This window comes from Sander lucioperca, chromosome 8 (genome assembly GCF_008315115.2).
Source record: "Sander lucioperca isolate FBNREF2018 chromosome 8, SLUC_FBN_1.2, whole genome shotgun sequence".
Classification (NCBI taxonomy): Eukaryota; Metazoa; Chordata; class Actinopteri; order Perciformes; family Percidae; genus Sander; species Sander lucioperca.
The window spans coordinates 7011912-7033786 of NC_050180.1; the positions used below are offsets into that span (position 1 = coordinate 7011912).

Consider the following 21875-nt stretch of genomic DNA (forward strand, 5'->3'; position numbering starts at 1 on the left):
CTAGGGGCACACTCTCATACACATCAAAGAACAGCTGCTTTCTGGCGCAGTAAACCGCTTCAGCGGGCGGATGGTTCTTGTGCGTACTGTGAAATAGAATCCTGCCGGCGCCACTGGATGTTTGAGACATGATACTAAATGTTTGTGGATAACATAGTTTAGTTTCTCCTTGAGATAGCATTGTGGTGTTTTTTGTCTCATTTAATAATTTTTAAACTGAAAAGCAGAGTCGTTTCACAGGGTTCCTTGTGATATCTGTAAAGTCATAGTGTCTTTTGCTTTGCTACTGTTGATGATATCAACAAAATTAGAACTACATTCAATATGTATGGACAAGTCAGACACAATTAATTCCGTCCTCAAATTCTCTAATTGCTCTAATTGACCCGAGTCGACCACAACAAATGAAGTAATACTGATTAAATAGTGGGCCTTTGAAGTTGAAGTGTTTGCCTATGCAAATCTGAATGTCCTTCAGTGGGAAAGAGCCCTCATGGTTGCTAACCAGCGCTCCTGCGTGTCTCACCATGAAGAACACTAGAGAATAAATCAAAGAGCGTAGCTTACATGGCCCTGAGGGAAGCAATGATAACATCTCTTTTTCCAAATGTGTCCAGTAAAGTCTGAGCGCCTGCAGACACTGGACACAATCTATTCCATAGTCTGACTGAAGCCTAATGTGTGAGGATATGAACCCATGTGGAGTTAAAACAACAACATGATGTTAAAGAAAAGCAAACAGGCATCATTCGTCTTCAGCTGCTTCAGAACCATTACGTCCTCCTGTATCCTTGAATCAAGCTGGAATGGATCCAAGTGATCCAACTATATACTGATACAACATTTAAAAGGATGATATATACATGGTCATATATATTAGAGCTGCAACAATTAATCGATTCATCAATTAGTTGTCTACTCTTAAATTTTGATGATCGATTAATTAGTTTGAGTCAAGATTCTCTGATTCCAGCTTCTTAATGTGAATATTTTCTAGTGTCTTCTCTCCTCTGTGACAGTAAACTGAATATCTTTGAGTTGTGGACAAAACAAGACATTTGAAGACGTCATCTTGGGCTTTAGGAAACACAGATCGACATTTTAGAACCATTTTCTGACATTTTATAGACCAAACAACTAATCCGTTAATCGAGAAAATAATCGACAGTCGAAGTAATCGTTAGTTGCTGCCCTAATACATATCAATTAGGGAGCTGAGCACCAATTTAAAACTGATATTTTCTGCCTCTTGCTTCTGATTGACAGACTTCAAGCCTTCAGAGATGTGCTTCAGTCCGGTGGAGAGGGGAACATGTCATGGGACAGAGAAGAGGTTTGCATACAACCCCGAGGTCAAGAGATGCCTGGCGTTTCATTACAGCGGCTGCGGCGGAAACGACAACAACTTCACATACAGGAAAGACTGTTATCACAAGTGCATTCGAAACAGAAGGGGTATGATTATTTTATTCATCATTTTCAAAATGCATGTTAAAAAAAAAAATTAAAAAAAATAATAATAATTTGGAATGCTAACTTTTTGGGCTACTAGCCACAGTGGTGGTGCGTTTTAAAATCCACTGGCCACACAGGCTTTTTACCAGCCACTTTATTTTGGCCTCATAAAGTTGAAATACAGAAAATGTACGAGCGACGTTCTTGAACTTGTTAAGAATACATTTAAGTGCTGTCAAGTTATTAACAAAATCAATATAATAAATTACTCTTAGAATGTATATTTATTATTTCCACTGTCACAGACAGTTTTTATATATACTGACACACTCCTCCTCCCCCCCACACCCACCCCACCCCCCATCATCTTTCATGAGACAGTCACTGCAGTCCATTTGTTTTGTACTGCTGTCATAAATCAGCCACTCACGAACCTTGCATTTGTCACCAACTGTCAACCTTGTTTAAAAACGTCTTCTTTTACTTTTCTTTGAATCATCTCCATCTTTTTGTTGGTTGCTTGCAGTGGTGAAATGTAACTAAGTACATGTACTCAAGTACTGTACTTAAGTACAAATTTGGAGTACTTGTACTATACTTGAGTCTTTTCTTTTCATGCTACTTTCTACTTCTACTCCGCGACATTTCAGAGAGAAATATTTATAATATACTTTTTACTCCACTACATTCATCTGACAGCTTGCAGCAACTAGTTACTTAACAAATTAAGATTTTTGCACACAAAAAACATGTACTTTATAAGATATGATGTTTTATTATACAGTAAATGAAACTACCCAACAATATATAGGCCTACAAGTCCAGCTGAAATGATTAGACCATTAAACACTTAGTACTAATTTACTAACACTTAGTAAATGTACTTTTAATACTTTAAGTACATTTTCCTGACGATACTTACATACATTTACTTAAGTGACATTTTCAATGCAGGACTTTTACTTGTAACCGAGTATTTTATTGCTTGTTTCAATCGGCCTATACTGCCTCTGCTGCCAAATTTTTGAGCTCAAATCCAAGGCGATGGCGGACTTGGGTTGAAATGTAAAAGAACAACAGTAGCATTAAACAACTAAGGATTCACTCAATTGTCATTGGCTGCAGTTTCACCCGCCAATGGACAAATTCGCCCGCATTTGGCGTGTGGTCGGGTGTTACTTTCAGGCCCTGATTGTAGGAAGCACATGTAACGGTTGTCACGTTTTAACTGTAGGTTCCTCATTGTGAGATAGAAATCTTCGGTGAAAAAGCATGCAATTAATATTATGTCATTCTGTTGCTGTTGCAGTTCCTAAGAAGGGGATGATCCGAATAAGGAAGAAAAACCTCAACAACATTGTTAATCGCTCAGCGTAAACACCTTGCTCTGCTTTACATCCTGCACTATTGTGGAGCCATCTGTATTTATGTTCATATGTTATGTTTAGCTATACTCATATCTATTGTTTTGCAGTGTACCGTGTACCTGAATTAGCTTTGTAGTGACTGAATGCAATCATCATCATTATTTCAATATCTCATTGACAAAAAATGTCTACTAAAGCCGCTCTCCACACTGTTGCTCTGCATATCTTATATATATGCTTTTGTATAAACAACATATTGTGTCTTTTTCATTTTTACAGTTGCAGGGCTCTGTTGTCATCATACTGATATAAACATTTCACTGTAACGTTTATAGGAAACACCAAAGTTGCAGCCATACTGGATTTGCCAATGCTTGCCCTGTATATTTACTGTGTCCAAACTGGGCTTGGTATCGCCAATCATTTCTCAGATCAATTTGATTCCGATTCGACTACATTTATGATTATCAATTAGGTTAGGGAAATTTCAGTTACAATACCAATTTAGCTGGGATATAAAACAGATTCTGAGAGAACGTCAGTAAATGTTGTAAACTGTAAGAAGCAACTCTCAAATATGTTTTTATAATGCACCAGGTTAAGAATTGAGCCCCAAAATGTTTGCGGCGGGTTATACATCCATGGTGAAAAAGGCATATATTAAAATATGGATTTCTGGATTTTATTAACCCATATCAGTTCACTCAAGCAAAAATGTTATTTTTAATTGGAGAATCGATGATTTTAACCCAGCCCTAGTCTACACTGTATCTTTTCTACAAAGGTTCTGGTCTAGCTCCACTATTGTTAATCAATGTGAAGAAGTGCATTAGCAGATTAAACTGGGGGACAATCCTTATTCTAGGATCAACCACAACAATATATGGAATGGTGTCAAGCAAACACATTAATCAAGATGACCATGTCCTCACAGCTATAAATCAATGTGAACAAGGCAGTGGATGCTCTATTTTTTGAACTTTTTTAATCAGTATTGTGCAGTTTCGTAAATCATTGTTGCAATCCTGCAGGTGTTGTTGGTAAGGAAAGACAGAAGGGGGCAGTGTTGTGTAAAGTAAGTTTCCGTGGTTGCCGTTGGCTGCACAGTGCTCCCTTTACTGTCTCCTTTTATAATCATGGCTTTAATGCATTAGACTGTAAGAGTTTATATAATTAACTTCAACAAACGTCTTCTCTTTCCTCCGATTTTATTCTGTATTCCTCATCAGTCTTTTCGTATGTAGGCCGAACAAGCACACAATGTTTCACAGTAAAAAAAAAAAGAAGCAAAAATAAATAAGTAAATAACAGAGATTTCTTATTTTCCAAAGGGCTTAGAAAGTCTTTTTTTAATATCATATCATATGAGAAAAACGATGTATGAAAACGACTGTATGGCTTCAACAAATGAACAATTCAAATTCTGAGGAAAACTATGTAATGTAATGGGTTTTTGTTGATAATGTGTGTTTTAAAAATAAAGATTCTGCAATACATTTGTATCCTTTTTTTAAACAATACCTTAAAAGTAATTTTAAAGTGACTAAATGAAAGCCGACCTTGAAGCTCCAGGGCCGGAGTTACCAGTGAGGACACTGAGGTCATATCCTGTGTCTTTTTTCCCCCCGACAATAACCACGTTCTACAGTCAACACTTGGTCTATATTTTATAGGCTGATTCCAGAATATTGTTTTGGCCTGAGTGTGAAATTTGAATGACATTTGTCCAATAAATATAGCTAAATGTAAAAATGAAATGATTCAGTGAAGGCAATGGAGTAGAAGCGCTGCTGGGTCACATGCAGGTGCTCTGTGGATACTCCAGGTGTTCTGTGATTTTAATTTGGTCACAAACCCTACAATGTGCCTTGGATTGTTTTTGAAGGAGACTTGCATTTGAGACAATTAACTTCAGCAAACGTCTTCTCTTTCCTCAGATTTGAGGTTTTATTCCTCATCAGTCTTTTCGTGTGTAGTCTCACATTGCCAGACCTTCCTCCACAGCACTGCGGAGGAAGGTCTGGCTAGTCCACACAGCATTCCGGGATGGGAGAAAAACATGCTCTGGTTTATTGGCATTTCTTTAAACCAATCACAATCGACATCGGCGGTGCTAAGCCCCAGACGGAGCCACGGTGCCGCTGCAAAATAGCCTCGGGAAGGAACTTGTTTTGTTTTGGTGGAACGTGTACGTTTTAGTCATGCGAGAGAAAACTCAGATTGGACATAGTAGTCTAGCTAGCTGTCTGGATTTACCCTGCAGAGATCTGAGGAGCAGTTAACCATAGTCCTCAGAAATCCACCGGAGTTTAGAATTACAACACAAAGAAACGGACATCCGGCCGAAAAGAGTGACATCCGGCGGAATTTCCAGCGACACCAGAGCAACCAGAACAAGGGGAACGTTGTGGATATAGACTATTTTGTGTGTAACAAGTACACCATTTTTCACAGCAAAAAAGAAAAAGGACAAACCCTACAGTGTGTGTTGGATTGTTTTTGAAGTCCAGATTCTACCCATGCAATGAGTCCCTTAGCAGATGGAATAAGTGATTCAGTGTTTCCCCACCTTTTAATTCCTGGCAGTGTGGAGAAAGCTTTGCAACGGCGTTCAGTAGGGATGTTAACGGCCGTGAAGTGGTTATAAAGATATAAGTGTGTAAAGATTACAACAAGTTAAGATAAAAAAAAAAAAGATTTGCGATGAAATTATTTTAAACGGCCCAGGACGTAATGTACTTTTGATTTCACTTGTTGGACTTCAGACATGTGTTCTTAGTTTATGTATTAGATGAGTTCTATTGATTTAGTTATTTTGATGTGGGATTTAAAAAAAAGTATTGTTTTATTTAATTGTTGTTATTTAGGATAAAGTAGAATTCCAGTTGCACTTTTGATAAGAGGACACATCTGTTGTTTTGCACAGTTTATATAAATAAAGGAATATTTTTCAGCCATTTAATTGTCTGCAGCTCATTCTGTTACAAAAAATGCATCGTAAAGTTAAAATCATGAATAGTATCAAGTCATGAGTCTCAAATAACATATTCATCAAACAAAAAAACATAAAAACACTTAAACTTAAAGCTGCACTAAGCAGTGCTGGATTATAACTAGGTACATTTACTCAAGTACTGTACTTTGGTACATATTTGAGGTACTTGTACTTTAATTGAGTCTACTACTTCACTACATATCAGAGAGAAATATTTTGTTTCTTTTTACTCCACTACATTCATCTGACAGCTTTAGTTACTAGTTACTTTACACATTAAGACACACAACAGTTTGGATCGTTTCCAGTTTCTAAAATGTGAGAATCAGGTAAACAATAATAGCACGTGTACAAACTTATGAAGATAAAAAAAAAAAAAATACGAAGCAATACAAACGAAGAAAAAAGAGGGACATGAAAACATAAATGTACCATTAGTCAGAGGTTTCAGAGGAAAAAAAGCTCTACGGTTTCTACAGCTCCCAGGTCCCTCAGCTGTAAGCTCCAGTGTGATGTAACCGGAAGTAGTGGGTTGCCTTCCAACAACGTCAACCTGACAGCCGCCTCAGCTGCGTTCATTGAGCGCCGGAGAGAGACCCGCTGTGTTTGGTGCTCGGCGCAGGCAAAGACAGAAGACACTTTCCCGGGGATTGCCTTGAGAGTTTGACTCCAGTTCGGAACCCCCCCCCCCTCCCTCCTCCTGCGCTGCTGTCGGACTGTATTCTCTCTGGTAGGACGCGCTGACACGGACTGTGAAATTGTGTGCTAATGCGCTTGTGTTATGTGTTGTGTTGTTTTCTGGCCAATTTGAGCGGCAGTAACGTCGAGAAATGAATTTGAATTTGAACGCAGAGTTGACAATGCATTTTTGGCTTCGCCGCTGTGTGTTTATCGAGGGCATTTTCAACTGCTGTGCGCATTGGATTACAGAGTCGAGGCATGTTCCTTTCACTGTATGCTGGGATCCATTAGAAAACGTCGGGGCACCAGTATACGATCATTCATCCATAACTGGGTCCAGTTAAACTGCATTGTGCTTCTGTCAAGAGCATGTGGTAAAAAAAAAAAAAAAAAAAATGTGATAGAAGAATATAGTGGGGAAAAAAAGCAGTCTTGTGTGGGTTTTCGGACACCATTTGGCCATCCAAGCGCTTCGTGCGTGATCATGTATATCACATCTCTAATGCATAGTGCTCATAAGATATACACTTTTATCCGCTCAACGGAGCTTTTATTCACGGTGTGTTATTGTGCGTGGAATCATGCACTGATGGTTTACTCAGCTCTGTAGTCATGCTTTATAGGAACGCGTAAAAGCCCTTTTAAATGGGATTAAAGTAGCATTTCTAATCGCACAGATTACATTAACGCTGTTGGTACATCAACTCCAATTGTACATTTTAATATTGGCTTGCCTGCATGGCTGACTCAGCTATGGTTGACTTAATGTATGCAGCCACGGATTGCTCCTGTACAATCTACCTTCGCCTTACCTTGTCTTGCCTTGGCATCCATTCAATAGATTAAATAATCAGTGTGAAAGTAAATGAAGAGAAGTGATACACGCAGGATTTTCAGACTGATTGAAGTGAAAAGCAACATGCTCCATTCAGAATCAGCAGCGGAGGCTTTGATGGAAGCGGTGGTCTCTGGTTGCTAAATCATCTGCATGGTTACATAAGCAGCAGCAGCAGCAGATTTGGACATGCTGGAAGTTTGTGGGCTGGACAGTCAAAAGGAAAAAGGACAGTGGTGGTGGTTATGATGGTGATGTGTAGGAGGAGGATGTGATGGTGGTGGTCACCATTGGCAGAGTAGCCTACACTTTGCTGAGGAAAGATGCACTGGAGGCACTATAAGGGAGGTGGCAGAGCAGAAGCAACACCGGAGCCAAAGCAGATTGCTGCTTATTCACAGCCAAGTTTGGGGACATGAGTCAACTTTTTTTCTGTTGATACTGTCTGCTGCAAGCTGGACTGCAGGCTATAGGGCTGCACGATATGAGGAGAATAATATATGCGATAACTATGTTGAATGTCGCGATAACGATATTACCTGCGATTAAATAAACGAATGTTGAAGTGTACTCCCTTTCTGCTGCTTTCGGTATTCTGCTAAATGCAACCAATTGTGTGTTGAATTGAAAACAAATGAATGGAAATCATGTCCAACATTCTTTTGAACAAATTAAACATTCAATTGAATATAAAAGGCACCACTAAAAAACGACAGAGACATTTTGGAGTGCTGTTTTCTACTGGTATTTTCTTTCAACTAACACAAAATGTGTCTTTTTGCGATATGTCCCAGCCTTTCGCTATGTGTTTATTGCGGCAGTTGATATCGCGATGATGATACAAAAAAAAATGGGTTTTGCAATGGTGAAAGGGGAGGGTTCCCAGCAGGGGCGTCGGACTGGGGACCTCATGTGAGGAGGGTCCAGTATAGGTGTGGATGCGGGGAGGAGCCCATAGAGAATGCCTTTCTACAGGGCCCAGAATTTTGTGCTACGCCCCTGCTTCACAGATGGCCTTATATGTACATTAACAACTAGTGGTGGGAAAAACAAATCGTATGCATCTTTTCCCTAAAATATATATATATATATATATATATATACATATATATATATATATATATATATATATATTTTTTTTTTACCAGGATTCACCTTAATGCTTTCATCCTTCACTGGTTAACGTTACAGAAAATGAGCGCGAACAAAGTTGTCACTCATCTGGCAATGTGCTTTTCCTGCGCTGTGACAGAAGTGTGTGGATGAAACATTAAGTTGTTAAATTGTACTCATTTAGCAGCTGGCTAGTTAGTTAGCTAGCTTATTCCTCCACGTTGGAAAGCCTGTAGTTACTGACCCCTACGTCATTACCACAGCAACCCATGGAGGACCATAGAGATAACAACACACAAATCCGATCTTACCACATGCAGGGCAGTAGGGCTGAACGATTAATTGCATTTGCGATAATATCGCGATATGTTAAAATGCGATTTCTTAATCGCAAAGGCTGCGATTTGGTCACATGACATTGGTCACATGACTCGCGAGAGCAAATCAGTCTGCGCTCCGCAGAGAAAGCATCAACTAGCACGCTAATATGAAGGTAAATATGGTGCAAAAAGGGAGAGCTTGTAGAATACAATGTGAGAACTTGCAGAACAAAAAATCTGAACTTGTATGTTAAAATTTGCACTTGTAAAAATTTAATTTGCACTTGTAAAAAATATTCACACACATGTGATCTGAATTTGAAGTCATACAAAGAAAAAAAACATGAGAGCTTGTAAAAAAAATCTGAACTTGTAAGTTGAAATTTGCACTTGTAGAAAATGTTCACACACCTGTATTCTGAATGTGAAGTTACAGAAAAAATATTCACAAATGTGTAGATTGATATTTACATGAACACAATGACAGCTGCAAACTTATAATGCAACATTTACTCGTATACTTTTTTTTTTACTCTGGTTCATTTTCCATCACAACCACAACTCAGTGATTACAACCTCTGGAATCTGTCACTGCAACTTCACATATGTGCTCTCTCGCATCACAAAGTGGCGAATCTGCGCACCTCGACTTTCACAACACTCTTGACGATACATTTGGTGCAAAACTAATTTGTACCTGTGGACTTAGGCTGTGGAGCTCTGAGCTAACAGAACGGGAAAAGCAGGGTTTCTATCGCCAGATGAGGGACAACTCTGTCTGGCTTATTTATGTAGCATGGAAACTTGGTGGAATAGCATGCTAGCGTTAGCTAACTATCAGCCAGCCCGCTTCTAAATAAATATCTTTTAATTGTCTAAACATTTTTAACAGTCAAACTAAAACACTGGCGGTGAGCTCCAGGGCCTGCAGCCGCAGACGGACCGTCATCAGTGGGTAACAGGTGCCAAGTTTTGCATCCCTGCCGAGAATTGCATCCACTAGGGAAAATAATGATTTTATAAGGCAAAGCACTGTTTAAAAACTAGGCAATAATTAGAGACATCAATGTTTTATCAGACTCTGTAGTAGCATTTCCTTGCTACCTAGATGCAATTTTCGGCAGCAATGAATTCTGCAGAAATTATTGTTTCTGCCCAAGCGGGTGAAATTCTTAGCAGGGATGCACAACATCAGCAAAGCAAGCTCTGGTCATGGCCGGGGGATGGGCCGCTGCTACCGGATGTGGGGCTCTCCGTGTCCCGCTGGAGCTCCGACTGCAGGTCGAGGTCGGCAGCGAAGCTTTCTGGCAAAAGCAATGTTGCTACGCTGGTCGATCCCCACTGATGACGGTCCGTCTGCGGCTGCAGGCCCTGGAGCTCACCGCCAGTGTTTTAGTTTGACTGTTAAAAATGTTTAGACAATTAAAAGGTATTTATTTAGAAGCGGGCTGGCTGATAGTTAGCTAACGCTAGCATGCTATTCCACCAAGTTTCCATGCTACATAAATAAGCCAGACAGAGTTGTCCCTCATCTGGCGATAGAAACCCTGCTTTTCCCGTTCTGTTAGCTCAGAGCTCCACAGCCTAAGTCCACAGGTACAAATTAGTTTTGCACCAAATGTATCGTCAAGAGTGTTGTGAAAGTCGAGGTGCGCAGATTCGCCACTTTGTGATGCGAGAGAGCACATATGTGAAGTTGCAGTGACAGATTCCAGAGGTTGTAATCACTGAGTTGTGGTTGTGATGGAAAATGAACCAGAGTAAAAAAAAAAGTATACGAGTAAATGTTGCATTATAAGTTTGCAGCTGTCATTGTGTTCATGTAAATATCAATCTACACATTTGTGAATATTTTTTCTGTAACTTCACATTCAGAACACAGGTGTGTGAACATTTTCTACAAGTGCAAATTTCAACTTACAAGTTAAGATTTTTTTTACAAGCTCTCATGTTTTTTTTCTTTGTATGACTTCAAATTCAGATCACATGTGTGTGCAAATTTTATTTTTACAAGTGCAAATTTTATTTTTACAAGTGCAAATTTTAACATACAAGTTCAGATTTTTTGTTCTGCAAGTTCTCACATTGTATTCTACAAGCTCTCCTTTTTTGCACCATATTTACCTTCATACGCTAACGTTACGCCGTACCTTGAGCTGTCATTCAAACAACTCTGAGTTGTAGTTAAAAACTTTTACAGCCATTTTAATAAAATTAAGGGTTTTATTCGGGCTTGAGTCTATACATGCAGTTAATGGATACAGGCACACAGAACTGAAGGCTCGGTTGGCAACGATTAGCTCTGATTAGCGGTTAGCTCTGATTAGCGGTTAGCTCCGGTTAGCGGTTAGCTCCGTTATAAAGATATGAGTGGAGGAGCTGCCACTGAGAGGGGTAACAATCAGACTGATAAATGACGTTCGGGGAGCTTTCACAGCAGCGTGGCCGCGGTGTTTCAACAGTTTTATTAGTACAGTTAATCCCACGGCAAGAACACCAGCAACTAGCTAACGCAACGATAGCCTCTCTGAACAAGTGCGCACGGCAGCACGCAACTTCACGAGGGGGAGGGGCTGGAGGCAGCTCCTCTCTGTGCACTGTAAAAAATTACACTGTTGTGTGTGTGTGTGTGTGTGTGTGTGTGTGTGTGTATATAGATATATACTATATTTTTACTTATTTAACTGTCTAGTGTGTAATTGTGTGATCATACTATAAATTATTATATTATTATTCTTTGTTGAATAATACAGAAGACTAAGAGCTTAAAAAAATAATTGAATATCGAATCACAATCGCAATATTTGGGAAAAAAATCGCAATTAGATTATTTTCAAAAATCGTTCAGCCCTAGCGGTCAGTCCAATTTGTTATTTGTTTGTTTGCTTCTGTTAATAATTGTTTGAGATTTTATTTTTAGGCCATATCGCCCAGCCTTACTTCACTGTCCATGCTTGTCAGCCATCAGGCCACTTTGGACAGTGAACGGGCCAAAGCTGCCATTTGGCAGCCCCTTCAGATGAGTCTGTGAGGCCTTTTTGCTCTGACATGTTCCAATGGCCTGGGCCTTCACTAAATACATGAGCTGATGTGCAGTGGGAATGCAACTCAACAGATTCAACGCCCAAAACTATCACGCTGTGTGTTTACTGCCTGAGTCCAGAAAACAGCTATTAAATGTGGGCGAGACAAAGGTCTGGCTGCATAGCTTTCAGAGCCCTTTGCGGTCTCCATGGTATGGAGGCTCTCCTCAGAAAGCAATGGGATTTAGGAGGTTGTGCCAGTGGAATCTCATTCACACTGCAGCTGATACTGTCACACAGTCACTGTGTGCTGCATTGGGGTTGAATGGAGGATCACTTCTTTTCAGTCAAGCAACAACCTTTCTACCTTCCATTAGGGCTGCACGACATGGGGAAAATATCGAATTGCGATTATTTTGACTGCTATTGTGATTGCGATATGATTCACGCTATTGGAGGGAATGATCGTTTTTGTATCATTATTTTCATTTTCATTGAAAATTATTAAAAGGAAAAGAAATTAAAATGATTATAGGGAGATTTTTGCAAGGATCTGTACCAAACAAAGATGTTTTCTCTAGTCTGTAGGATACAATTTGTTGGCCGGGTTCAGAATGGTTTGACACATATTTTGCCACTAACAAATATTGCCCCCCCCCCCCACCCCTGCAATTTGGATGTTGCTTAGTCCATATTGCGATTTCGATAAAGTTGCGATTAATTGTGCAGCCGTATACCCAACATTTAGGAGCCATTGTTGTGATATTAAAATGTTATGTTGACACTGAATGGCAATTTTGCAGGGATTGCGTGTGATACGTGTGTTTAGCTGATGCTATTATGAGGGGTCCAACTTGCCACAACCACTGCTGGCAGCCAACTCCGATGAGTGCAAAGGCCCAGTTACAAGAGTAATGACGGTTCCTGTGAAATGTAACCCCTCATAAATCATCAAGGCACACTGGACGTCTGCAGCCTGCGTCTTATTGATTTACCTCCGATGTTCCCTGTCCTTTTGTGGACTTTGTAAGAGCTCTCACAAATATCTATTAAGGGAATATGAACGACCAATTTCATATCCTTACAGCACCTTTTTACTGCCCTTCAAACTCATTCAAGTCGATCCTTCATTGTGTTTCAGCTCGGATGAAATCGGCAACCCAAGTATACATCATATGTTTTTCCTGTCTGCTAACCCCGGGCCGAAGTTATCGTATTACACAAAAGCACAATGATGCCCATATGCACCGCCGCCTCAAAGCGTTCTGGATTCAGTTTCGGGGATGCGAAACCTTTTGAGGTTATTTTTCCGCTCATACATTATGGAGGGTCATTTTTTTCCACCTCTCCAGTTTAATTTCAGCACACTGATGAGAACTGTCGTGGGCTAATGTCTTCAGAAGCAGCATCTGGGGAGCTTTGTCGGTGTGCAGTGGCTGGCAATGTGAGCTGCAGTGGTTTGAGGACAGTGGAGGCTGTGCGGTTAACTACCTCTTTCACACCAATGGGTTGGACCAGGGTTATCTGACCCGTGTTCAACCCTTCTTTTGTCAGTCCTAACCAATCCAGTCCTCACCGGTTGATCCCTGGTGATGACAATCCAGATACAACCAGGGTCCCAACCCGGGAGCATGCTAATTACCTCACGTTTTTGAAATGGGCGGGGGGGTTTACACGTCTTATTCAGTGGACAGCTAATGTTGCATACTCCAGTCCAGCTGTACTAGTGTTTCGTAACTTACTTAAATTCCTCATTGTACAGTTTATATTAGAACATCACAATCATAAACAAAGTTAACTTCGACGTAAAAACATACTGAAGTGGTTTGGCTTATATTACTATCCATAAATTCATAATTTCAACATCAAAATACAACCACAACCACAGACATCATGGGTTGATTTTTTTTCAATTCTGCAGCACTTTTTTAAGTAGCAAAATGTATTTGTACTGCTGGACTGTGGTTGTAAGTGGGCATTCACACCAAGAAAAGTGATCAGCCGATTTGCCGTAAGGTGGTGTGGCCGGGGGGGTGGGGTCAATGAAACGGCCCATTTGTGTGACTTCCTGTTGTGTTCTTAAACCCCCCAACAAAGCCCAAGTAGACTTTATATTTCACAATTAGCCTACTGTTTTCTGTCAGATCGTTTATAGATTTCGACGTTTCCGACCGCACTTGAAGGCAGCTTTATTTCACAGGAGAGAAAGAAAGAAAAGAGACGAACGAGACATAGCGAGTGCTTTGTTGTTGCAGGAAACATTCAGCTATTACACAAGTCTCGCTTTGCCAGTCTGGCTAGTCCACACAGCATTCCAGGATGGAAGAAAAACGTGCTCTGGTTTATTGGCATTTCTTTAAACCAATCACAATTGTCATGGGCGGCGCTAAGCACCGGGCAGAGCCACGGTGCCGCTGGAAAATAGCCTCGGGAAGGAACTTGTTTTGGTGGAACATGTGTAACCATTAGTGCTGTCAAACGATTAAAATATTTAATCGCGATTAATCGCATTAAAGCCATAGTTAACTCACAATTAATCGCAATTAGTCGCACATTTTTATCTATTCTAAATGTCCCTTGATTTCTTTTTGTCCCATTATTTTTTTCTCATTTTAATGCTCTTATCAACATGATACGATACTTTTAAAACGGTGTCTGAACCGAAAGATTTTTTTATATATATATATACAACAATAATATATATATAAACAAATAAAAACAAAAAAAGTTCAAAGGAGCACAAAACGGCGAAAACAACCCCTGGATGGGAAAAGGGTATTTTACAATAACTTTGAATGCACCACGAGGCTGGCGAGGCAAGGCTGAGTCTGTGTTTTTCAGACAACGGCAGCTACAGTCTGGTGTTAGAATCCTCTCCAGTGAAATACAGACACACTTTACACCGTTTAGCTGTCAGCACTTTAACCGTGTTTACTCCAGCTGCTAGCTAACGGTAGGCTAACGTTAGCTGCTGCTAAGTGTAGTGTTGACTAGCGTCCCGTGCGGCGATGTTTCAGTTCCCTCTAACGTCTGTTTTCGGAGCGTCAGAGAGAAGCGCAGGCATTTAAGTGGCACCTAAATAAGGCACCGAAATACGCGTTGCTATTCGGTCCGGTAGATAACGGTCGTTAAGGCACCGGTGCCGTATTAGCACCGGGTCTCGGACCCCATTCAAAACAGCGTTTTTCGCCGAAAAACTACTAGTTTGCAGGTATGTACTACTCTTTGGCCGGCTCGCAAGCCCAAACAAGTGTGTGCGGCGTGCCTGTTGTTGTGTTTCCGGTCTAGCTAGATCCGGTGTGGTGTTGTAGTTTTTCTAACGTTACTAGTTGTTGCAACAGCATGTGAAAAAAACGACAAAGTTTGCTAGGCCAAAAAGAACGTTAATCTCACGATAAAAAAATGTACGCCGTTAAAATGGGTTTGCATTAATGAATTGATTTCAAAATACTTTTGCTGGTTTATAAATCACTAAACGGTTTAGGGCCAAAATACATTTCTGATCTGCTACTACAGTATGAACCACCCAGACCTCTCAGGTCGTCTGGGACAGGTCTGCTCCCAGAAAACTGCAGGTCTGCCGCAACTCTCAGGTCTTTTAAATCAAGGCTGAAGACCTATCTATTTTATGTTGCCTTTCTTTAAATAACTGTTCATTTCTTATACTGAAGTTGCATTGTTGACACTGTATAACAATCTATATAAAAATATATAGAGAAATTCCTATTTTATCTGCTTTTATATATTGAACAGTTTTAACTGCTCTTCAATGTCTGCACTGTAACTTTTTTTCTCGTATTTTATCTGTTTTTAATTTTTTAATCTGTTTTCATGTAAAGCACTTTGAATTGCCCTGTTGCTGAAATGTGCTATACAAATAAAGCTGCCTTGCCTAACGCCATTAATAACGCGTTTAACTGACAGCACTAGTAACCACAGTCATTATAAATCGACCAGAGTTTAAAATTCCAACACAAAGAAAGTGGAAGGTGACGGACATCCGGCCGAAATTAGTGAAATCCGGCGGGATTTCCTGCGACAACGGAGCGACCCCGGAAGTGGAACGTCATAGATATAGACTACTATTACAAAAACTTGTGGGCAGTTCAGTGCTTGAGTTTCGTTTTTTACCCTCGTAGTGTTTTAAAACTTTCTCGTGGCAGCGATGGAGGCAGTGATGTTTCCTGTTTCCTGTACAGGACTCTAACACCGCCTCAGACCATAGCTGAAAACACTCCGACAAGTCTGATCTCCGGTTACATGATTGGCCGCAGCGTGACGTAGGGTTGCATTTCTTCAAAAGTTGAGTTGGTGTCAACTTTTCGCCACAGGCCTGCTGCGTTTCTTTGAGTGTCCCCCCTGTGGCAATCCCCGCCACAGCCTAAACCCACTACCCCCATTCAAAATGAATGGAAAGACCTGCGTTTTTGTTAGATGGCCGACGCACGCAGTGTGAACGCAGCCTAACTTTTAGACAGCAGCATGCATCAAAATTTGATGCATAAAACATGCAATTTTATGTAACAGTTGGTATGATTAATGCAAATCATCGGACATTATATCACTGGCCCCATTACATGCCATGTTAATTTCATAACTTCTTTTGCCGCTGGCGTTTCTTCGCTTAAGTGTCTTTTGGTTTCGTGTGAGCTTAAGAAACCATCAGTGACACAGGCAAAGCAAAGCACCTCTTTTTAATTCTTGTAACACCATCACTTTGTGTTTCCAGCCAGTATACACTGCCGTGGACCTCTCTTCCATCCTGTATTTTCTGCTGCTGTGAGCAGATGTCTGAAGGAGACATTTCTGTTCTGATCCCCAATTATCTAACTTACTCTACTGTGAAAATGTGACTATTATTATTGTTGAAGTCAGGCTGCCGTAAGCTGTGCCAAAACCTTTGCATGCAGTTAATTGGTTTCCAAGGTTAATAAAAGTCCCAAATTACTTTGTTCCCCTTTAAAAACCACAGTGTATTATTGCCCATACTCCTTATACTGGTCCTATCGCAATCCATAGCGTGACCTGGATGAATACTCAAATTTGACTGCCTCGAGGGTCTCTCTTGTTGTTTCAGTGAAACCAAAAGCCTTTGGTTTTCACTGAAGGTTATTTCTGCAAATTCATAAGCTTGCAACACATAATATCTTGTTTCGATTTTCTTTGAATACATCGTCATTGAATGTTGCAATGTAACATCTGACTAGGGAGAACAGGGCCTATAATAACTTTTTAACTGAAATTGCATGTTTTATTTCTGCTACAGCACACGTTTGCTCTATAAATCAAATGTCCTGTAGAATGGTTTTAGTACCTCTGCCAAGGAGATTATATTTTTGGTTTGGTTTGTACGTTTTTTGGTTGTCTGTTTGCTTGTCAGCAGGATTTTGAAAAAAACTACTGGCCTGATTTTGATTAAACTTGGTGTGAAAGTGTAGCATGGGCCAAGAAAGAACTAATTATATTTTGGAGCAGATTCGAATCACAGGACAAAATCATGATTTTTTTTTTTTCACTTTTGTTAACAATGCAAGATAGGGTGTTTGTGCTGCATTCATGTAGTGTTGGAATAATCAGAAAAATGACTTCTAGACTGGGAAAATTCACACTGCATTGACATTGTGAGATAGGGCATGCCTTGGCGGCAGTGGTGGAATGTAACTACTGTAAGTACATTAACTCAAGTATTGTACTTAAGTACAAATGTTGAGATACTTTACTTGAGTCTTTTCTTTTCATGCCACTTTCTACTTGTTACTTTACAAATTAAGATGTTTGCAGACAAAACACATGTACAACCCCAAATCAGAAAAAGTTGGGACAGGATGGAAAACACAAATAAAAAAGAAAGTAGTGATTTCTAAATGTACTTTGACCGGTATTTCATTGCAGACAATACAACAGCACATAATTTAATGTGTTCTTCATGATTTTTATTGTTTTTTTTTTCAAAAAAACAAACTTCCTATTTTGGTTCTTGCAACACATTTCAAAAAAAGTTGGAACAGTAAAGCATTTACCACTTTGTAATGTTGCCATTCCTTTTCACAACACCTAAAAGATGTTTAGGGAATGAAGACACCAAGTGATAAAGTGTTTCAGGTGTAATTTTGTCCCATTCTTGCTGCAAACAAGTCTTAAGGTGGGCAACAGTACGGGGTCTTCGTTGTCGCATTTTGCGCTTCAAAATGCGCCACACATTCCCTATTGGAGACAGGCCGGGACTGTAGGCAGGCCAGTCAAGTACCCGTATCCTCTTCCTCCGCAGCCAGGACTTTGTAATGTGTGCAGAATGTGGTTTTGCATTATCTTGTTGAAATATGCATGGACGTCCCTGGAAAAGATGTCTTCTTGAAGGCAGCATATTGTGCTCCAAAATCTCTGTTTTCAGCATTAATGGTGCCATCACAGAAGTGCAGGTTACCTTTGCCAAGGGCACTGACACAACCCCATACCATGACAGACCCTGGCTTTTGGACTTGTTGCTGGTAACAGTCTGGATGATCCTTTTCTTCTTTGGTCTGGAGCACACGGCGTCCATTTCTCCCAAAAAATACCTGAAATACTGATTCATCTAACCACAGTACACGTTTCCACTGTGTGATGGTCCATCCCAGATGCCTCCGAGCCCAGAGAAGTCGGCGACGCTTCTGGACACTGTTAACGTAGGGCTTCCTTTTGGCACAGTACAATTTTAACTGGCATTTCTGGATGTAACTACGTATTGTGGTACTTGACAAAGGTTTGCCAAAGTAGTCCTGAGCCCATGTGGTGATATCGCATATAGATGAATGACGATTCTTGATGCAGTGCCGCCTGAGGGATCGGAGATCACGGTTGTTCAGCTTAGGCTTGCGCCCTTGTCCTTTTACGCACTGAAATTCCTCCACATTCCTTGAATCTTTTAATTATGTTATGCACTGTTGAAGGTGAAATAAGCAAATGTCTTCCTATCTTTCTTTGAGGAACATTGTTTTTTCAATAATTTTCACACGTATTTGTTGGCAAACTGGCGATCCTCGGCCCATCTTTGCTCCTAAAGGACTAGACCTTTCTTGGATGCTGCGTTTGTACCAAATCATAATTACAATCACCTGTTGACATCACCTGTTTCAAATCACATCATTATTTAACCAATTTACCTGATTACTAGCCCTAAATTGCTCCTGTCCCAAACTTTTTCAGAATGTGTAGCAGGTCTGAATGACAGGAAAGGATGTATATTTACAAATGAAATTAAGTTGACCAGACAAAACATGAAATATTTTGTGTTCACATTGTTTGCAATGAAATACAAGTCAAAGTACATTTAGAAATCACTACTTTCTTTTTTTATTTGCGTTTTCCATACTGTCCCAACTTTTTCTGATTTGGGGTTGTGGTTTATAAAATACAATGTTTTATTATAAATTAAACTACCCGACAATATAACGGCCTACAAGTCCAGCTAAAGAAGATTAGACCATTAAACACGTAGTTAATCGCCAGAACAGTTTGGATCGGTTCCAGTTTCTAAAATGTGAGGATTTTTCTGCATTGAGTACTTTTACTTTTAATACTTTAAGTACATTTTCCTGATGACACTTGCATACTTTTACTTTAGTAACATTTTCAATGCAGGACTTTTACTTGTAACAAAGTATTTTTACAGTGTGGTATTAGTAGTTACATTTCGGTTTCCGTAGCGTCCATCGTACTTCGCCATGGAGCACAGTAAGCAGCGCTCAAAAGTGTGGCTTTATTTTACGTTGAAAAAGCCCGGTAAAACTGTAAATCACCAATGAATCAAAATCAAATGTTCCTCTTATCTGTGAAATAAGCGTGTGACCCATTTCAACTCCAGAATCCAAAGGAAGAATCAGAAATTTGAATCCGAATTGTTAAAATCAAAACGATGCCCAACCCTAATTATGGCTGCTACTGTATGTTGGCATTGGTAGTTGTTATCAACAGTTTTCCCAATTGAGATTTTTCCAATACCCCTTAATACAGTATTTGAGGCTTTTTTTTTTGTTACAGTATCTTTAGAGCTGTAACAATTCCAAATGTTGCTGTACAATCAATTGTCTCAGAAATAATTGTGATTAACAATATACGTGTCACTTTCAGTCAAATTTAATAACTTTTTTTAAACAAATTAAAGTTTTAAATACATTCCAGGATACATCTTTTGGTTATATATCACTGTTATGTGACCCAGATAATGTAGTAACACAAATACACAGCTCATAAAGTAAATGTCTCTTTATTATTATATATATACTGTATGTATGTATGTATGTATGTATGTATGTATGTGTGTGTGTGTATATATATATATATATATATATATATATATATAAACCTTTTGTAACTGTATCTGTAACTGATCCCCTCTTACCCCCTTGTCATTTTTGTTGCTATGAACGTGTACAGGGTTAAGTGCCAACATCTAGCATAGCTTTAGCTCAACAGTCAACCAATAATCACTTATAATTACAATTTGGCATATGTAAACAATATCAACAATTACCATCAACAGTCATACCCCTTAAGACCTTAGCTAATGTTAGCAATTCATTTTGGTAGAACAAAGAAACCACTATTATGTAAAACAAAAACATTGACAATTAGACAATTATGTTGTAATTGTTACAGGCCTAAGTATCTCACTCATGTAAGCAGTTACATGTGTTTGTAACACAAACCCAAGGCACACAGAGCAACCTGAGCCTGTTAGTAATGACGCGAGTAGCACCTCTTGAGGTCAAGTCTAGGGCCCACAGCAAGCACATGCAGGATATTCCTCGGGGTCGTCTTAAAACAGCAGTGAATTTGACCGCGCTCCAGGGTTATTCCTGTCGTGGCAATACCAGAAGGGAACCACTCACTCAGCCCTGGAAGACCCTGTGCTCACTGTTTATTAGTCAGACTAATACATGCTTAGAGATGTAACCAGACTGTGAGACAACATGTTTCAAATCTCAAAAAACTAAATTTTTTTGTGTAATGAAACATCTTTTTTAGCTCTCGGATTTCTTACTGCTCTTCCATTGTTTGTGTTTTTGTTTTTGCCTGTGTGTTGTTAAGTATGTCACATGTCTTACCTTGGGAATTCCTTTAAATAACGCTGTATGTGAGTGCGGTATGGAGCTTTGGGAATGTTCGGATGAATAAAATGAGTGGTGCTTGTCTAGCTTGCAGCAAGATTTCAAAGGGCATTTTTCCCGGGTTTATGTTTCCATGGCCAGAAGAAAAAAAGGCTGATGAGTGTGCTGAAGCATCGTTGATAAAACCCACTGATGTGAAGAACCATTACCCTATCCCCAAATAAACTCTCATAGATCATGCAAACACCCCATTTAAACTCTCAGGGCAGTTTTTGGGACTGAAAATCCCCTTGCGGCTTATTGCCCGTTAATTGACTACCAATCGCTGCAACAATCACAGCAAGGAAACTAAAATCTGTCAAAAGCATTAGCCAGTTGGGATGCAGATATATCCCCCGGGAAGGAACAAAAAAACAAGAAAGCTTAAACTGTTGTGTAAAGCTGTCAGCCTGTCAGTGCACTTATAGCACTCGACAAAGGAAATCCAGTGACCTGTGAAAATGGGGCTCTACGTAGTGGAAAGAATCGGTGGAATTAGCCACACTTTCCCACTAGACTGTACTGTATTTCTCAGGTGAAAGAGTGAGCACATGCTCAGCAAGTTAGGCTATTTTAAGCACAGTCTAAGAGCCCTATAGCTGCAATGAAACATTTGCATTAACGCCAAGGAGAATTACTCGCAGCTATGCAGGTGCAATGCACGATGGAGCCTCGTTTATTTTTAACCAGTGTATTTTTATCTAGGTATTTCTTCAATTTTTTCCATTGCGTAGACTAGAGGTCTCTGGAATAGTATCCTTTTTCTGTGGTAAGACCTCTAGTACTCTTAGGCCGGCTACACACTGGCTGCGTGGCGTGAGCGTGGCGTTTCTGCGTGGCGGCTGCGTGGATTTTTCTACGTCTTTACACACCAGAAACGTGTCTGACGCGGCGCTGCTGCTGCTAGCCTTGTCTGTACACATGTATGTTCCCCATTGATAAAATGAAATACCATGTT

The 21875-nt window shown here is 39.9% G+C and overlaps 2 protein-coding genes across 2 annotated transcripts in view; both read left to right on the plus strand.

Annotated features, from left to right (window-relative positions):
- Positions 1-4103, plus strand: part of tfpia (tissue factor pathway inhibitor a) — a 77322-nt gene extending 73219 nt beyond the window's left edge. Inside the window, exons 6-7 of the mRNA XM_031296525.2 lie at positions 1267-1455; positions 2765-4103. Coding sequence (XP_031152385.1) covers positions 1267-1455; positions 2765-2832 — 257 coding nt within the window. The 3' untranslated portion in view covers positions 2833-4103. The remainder of the gene's footprint in view (positions 1-1266; positions 1456-2764) is intronic.
- A 2278-nt stretch (positions 4104-6381) lies between these two features.
- The window catches only part of calcrla (calcitonin receptor-like a), a 51991-nt gene continuing 36497 nt past the window's right edge, over positions 6382-21875 (plus strand). Inside the window, exon 1 of the mRNA XM_031296524.2 lies at positions 6382-6547. The gene's annotated coding sequence lies outside the window, so the exon portion shown is untranslated. The remainder of the gene's footprint in view (positions 6548-21875) is intronic.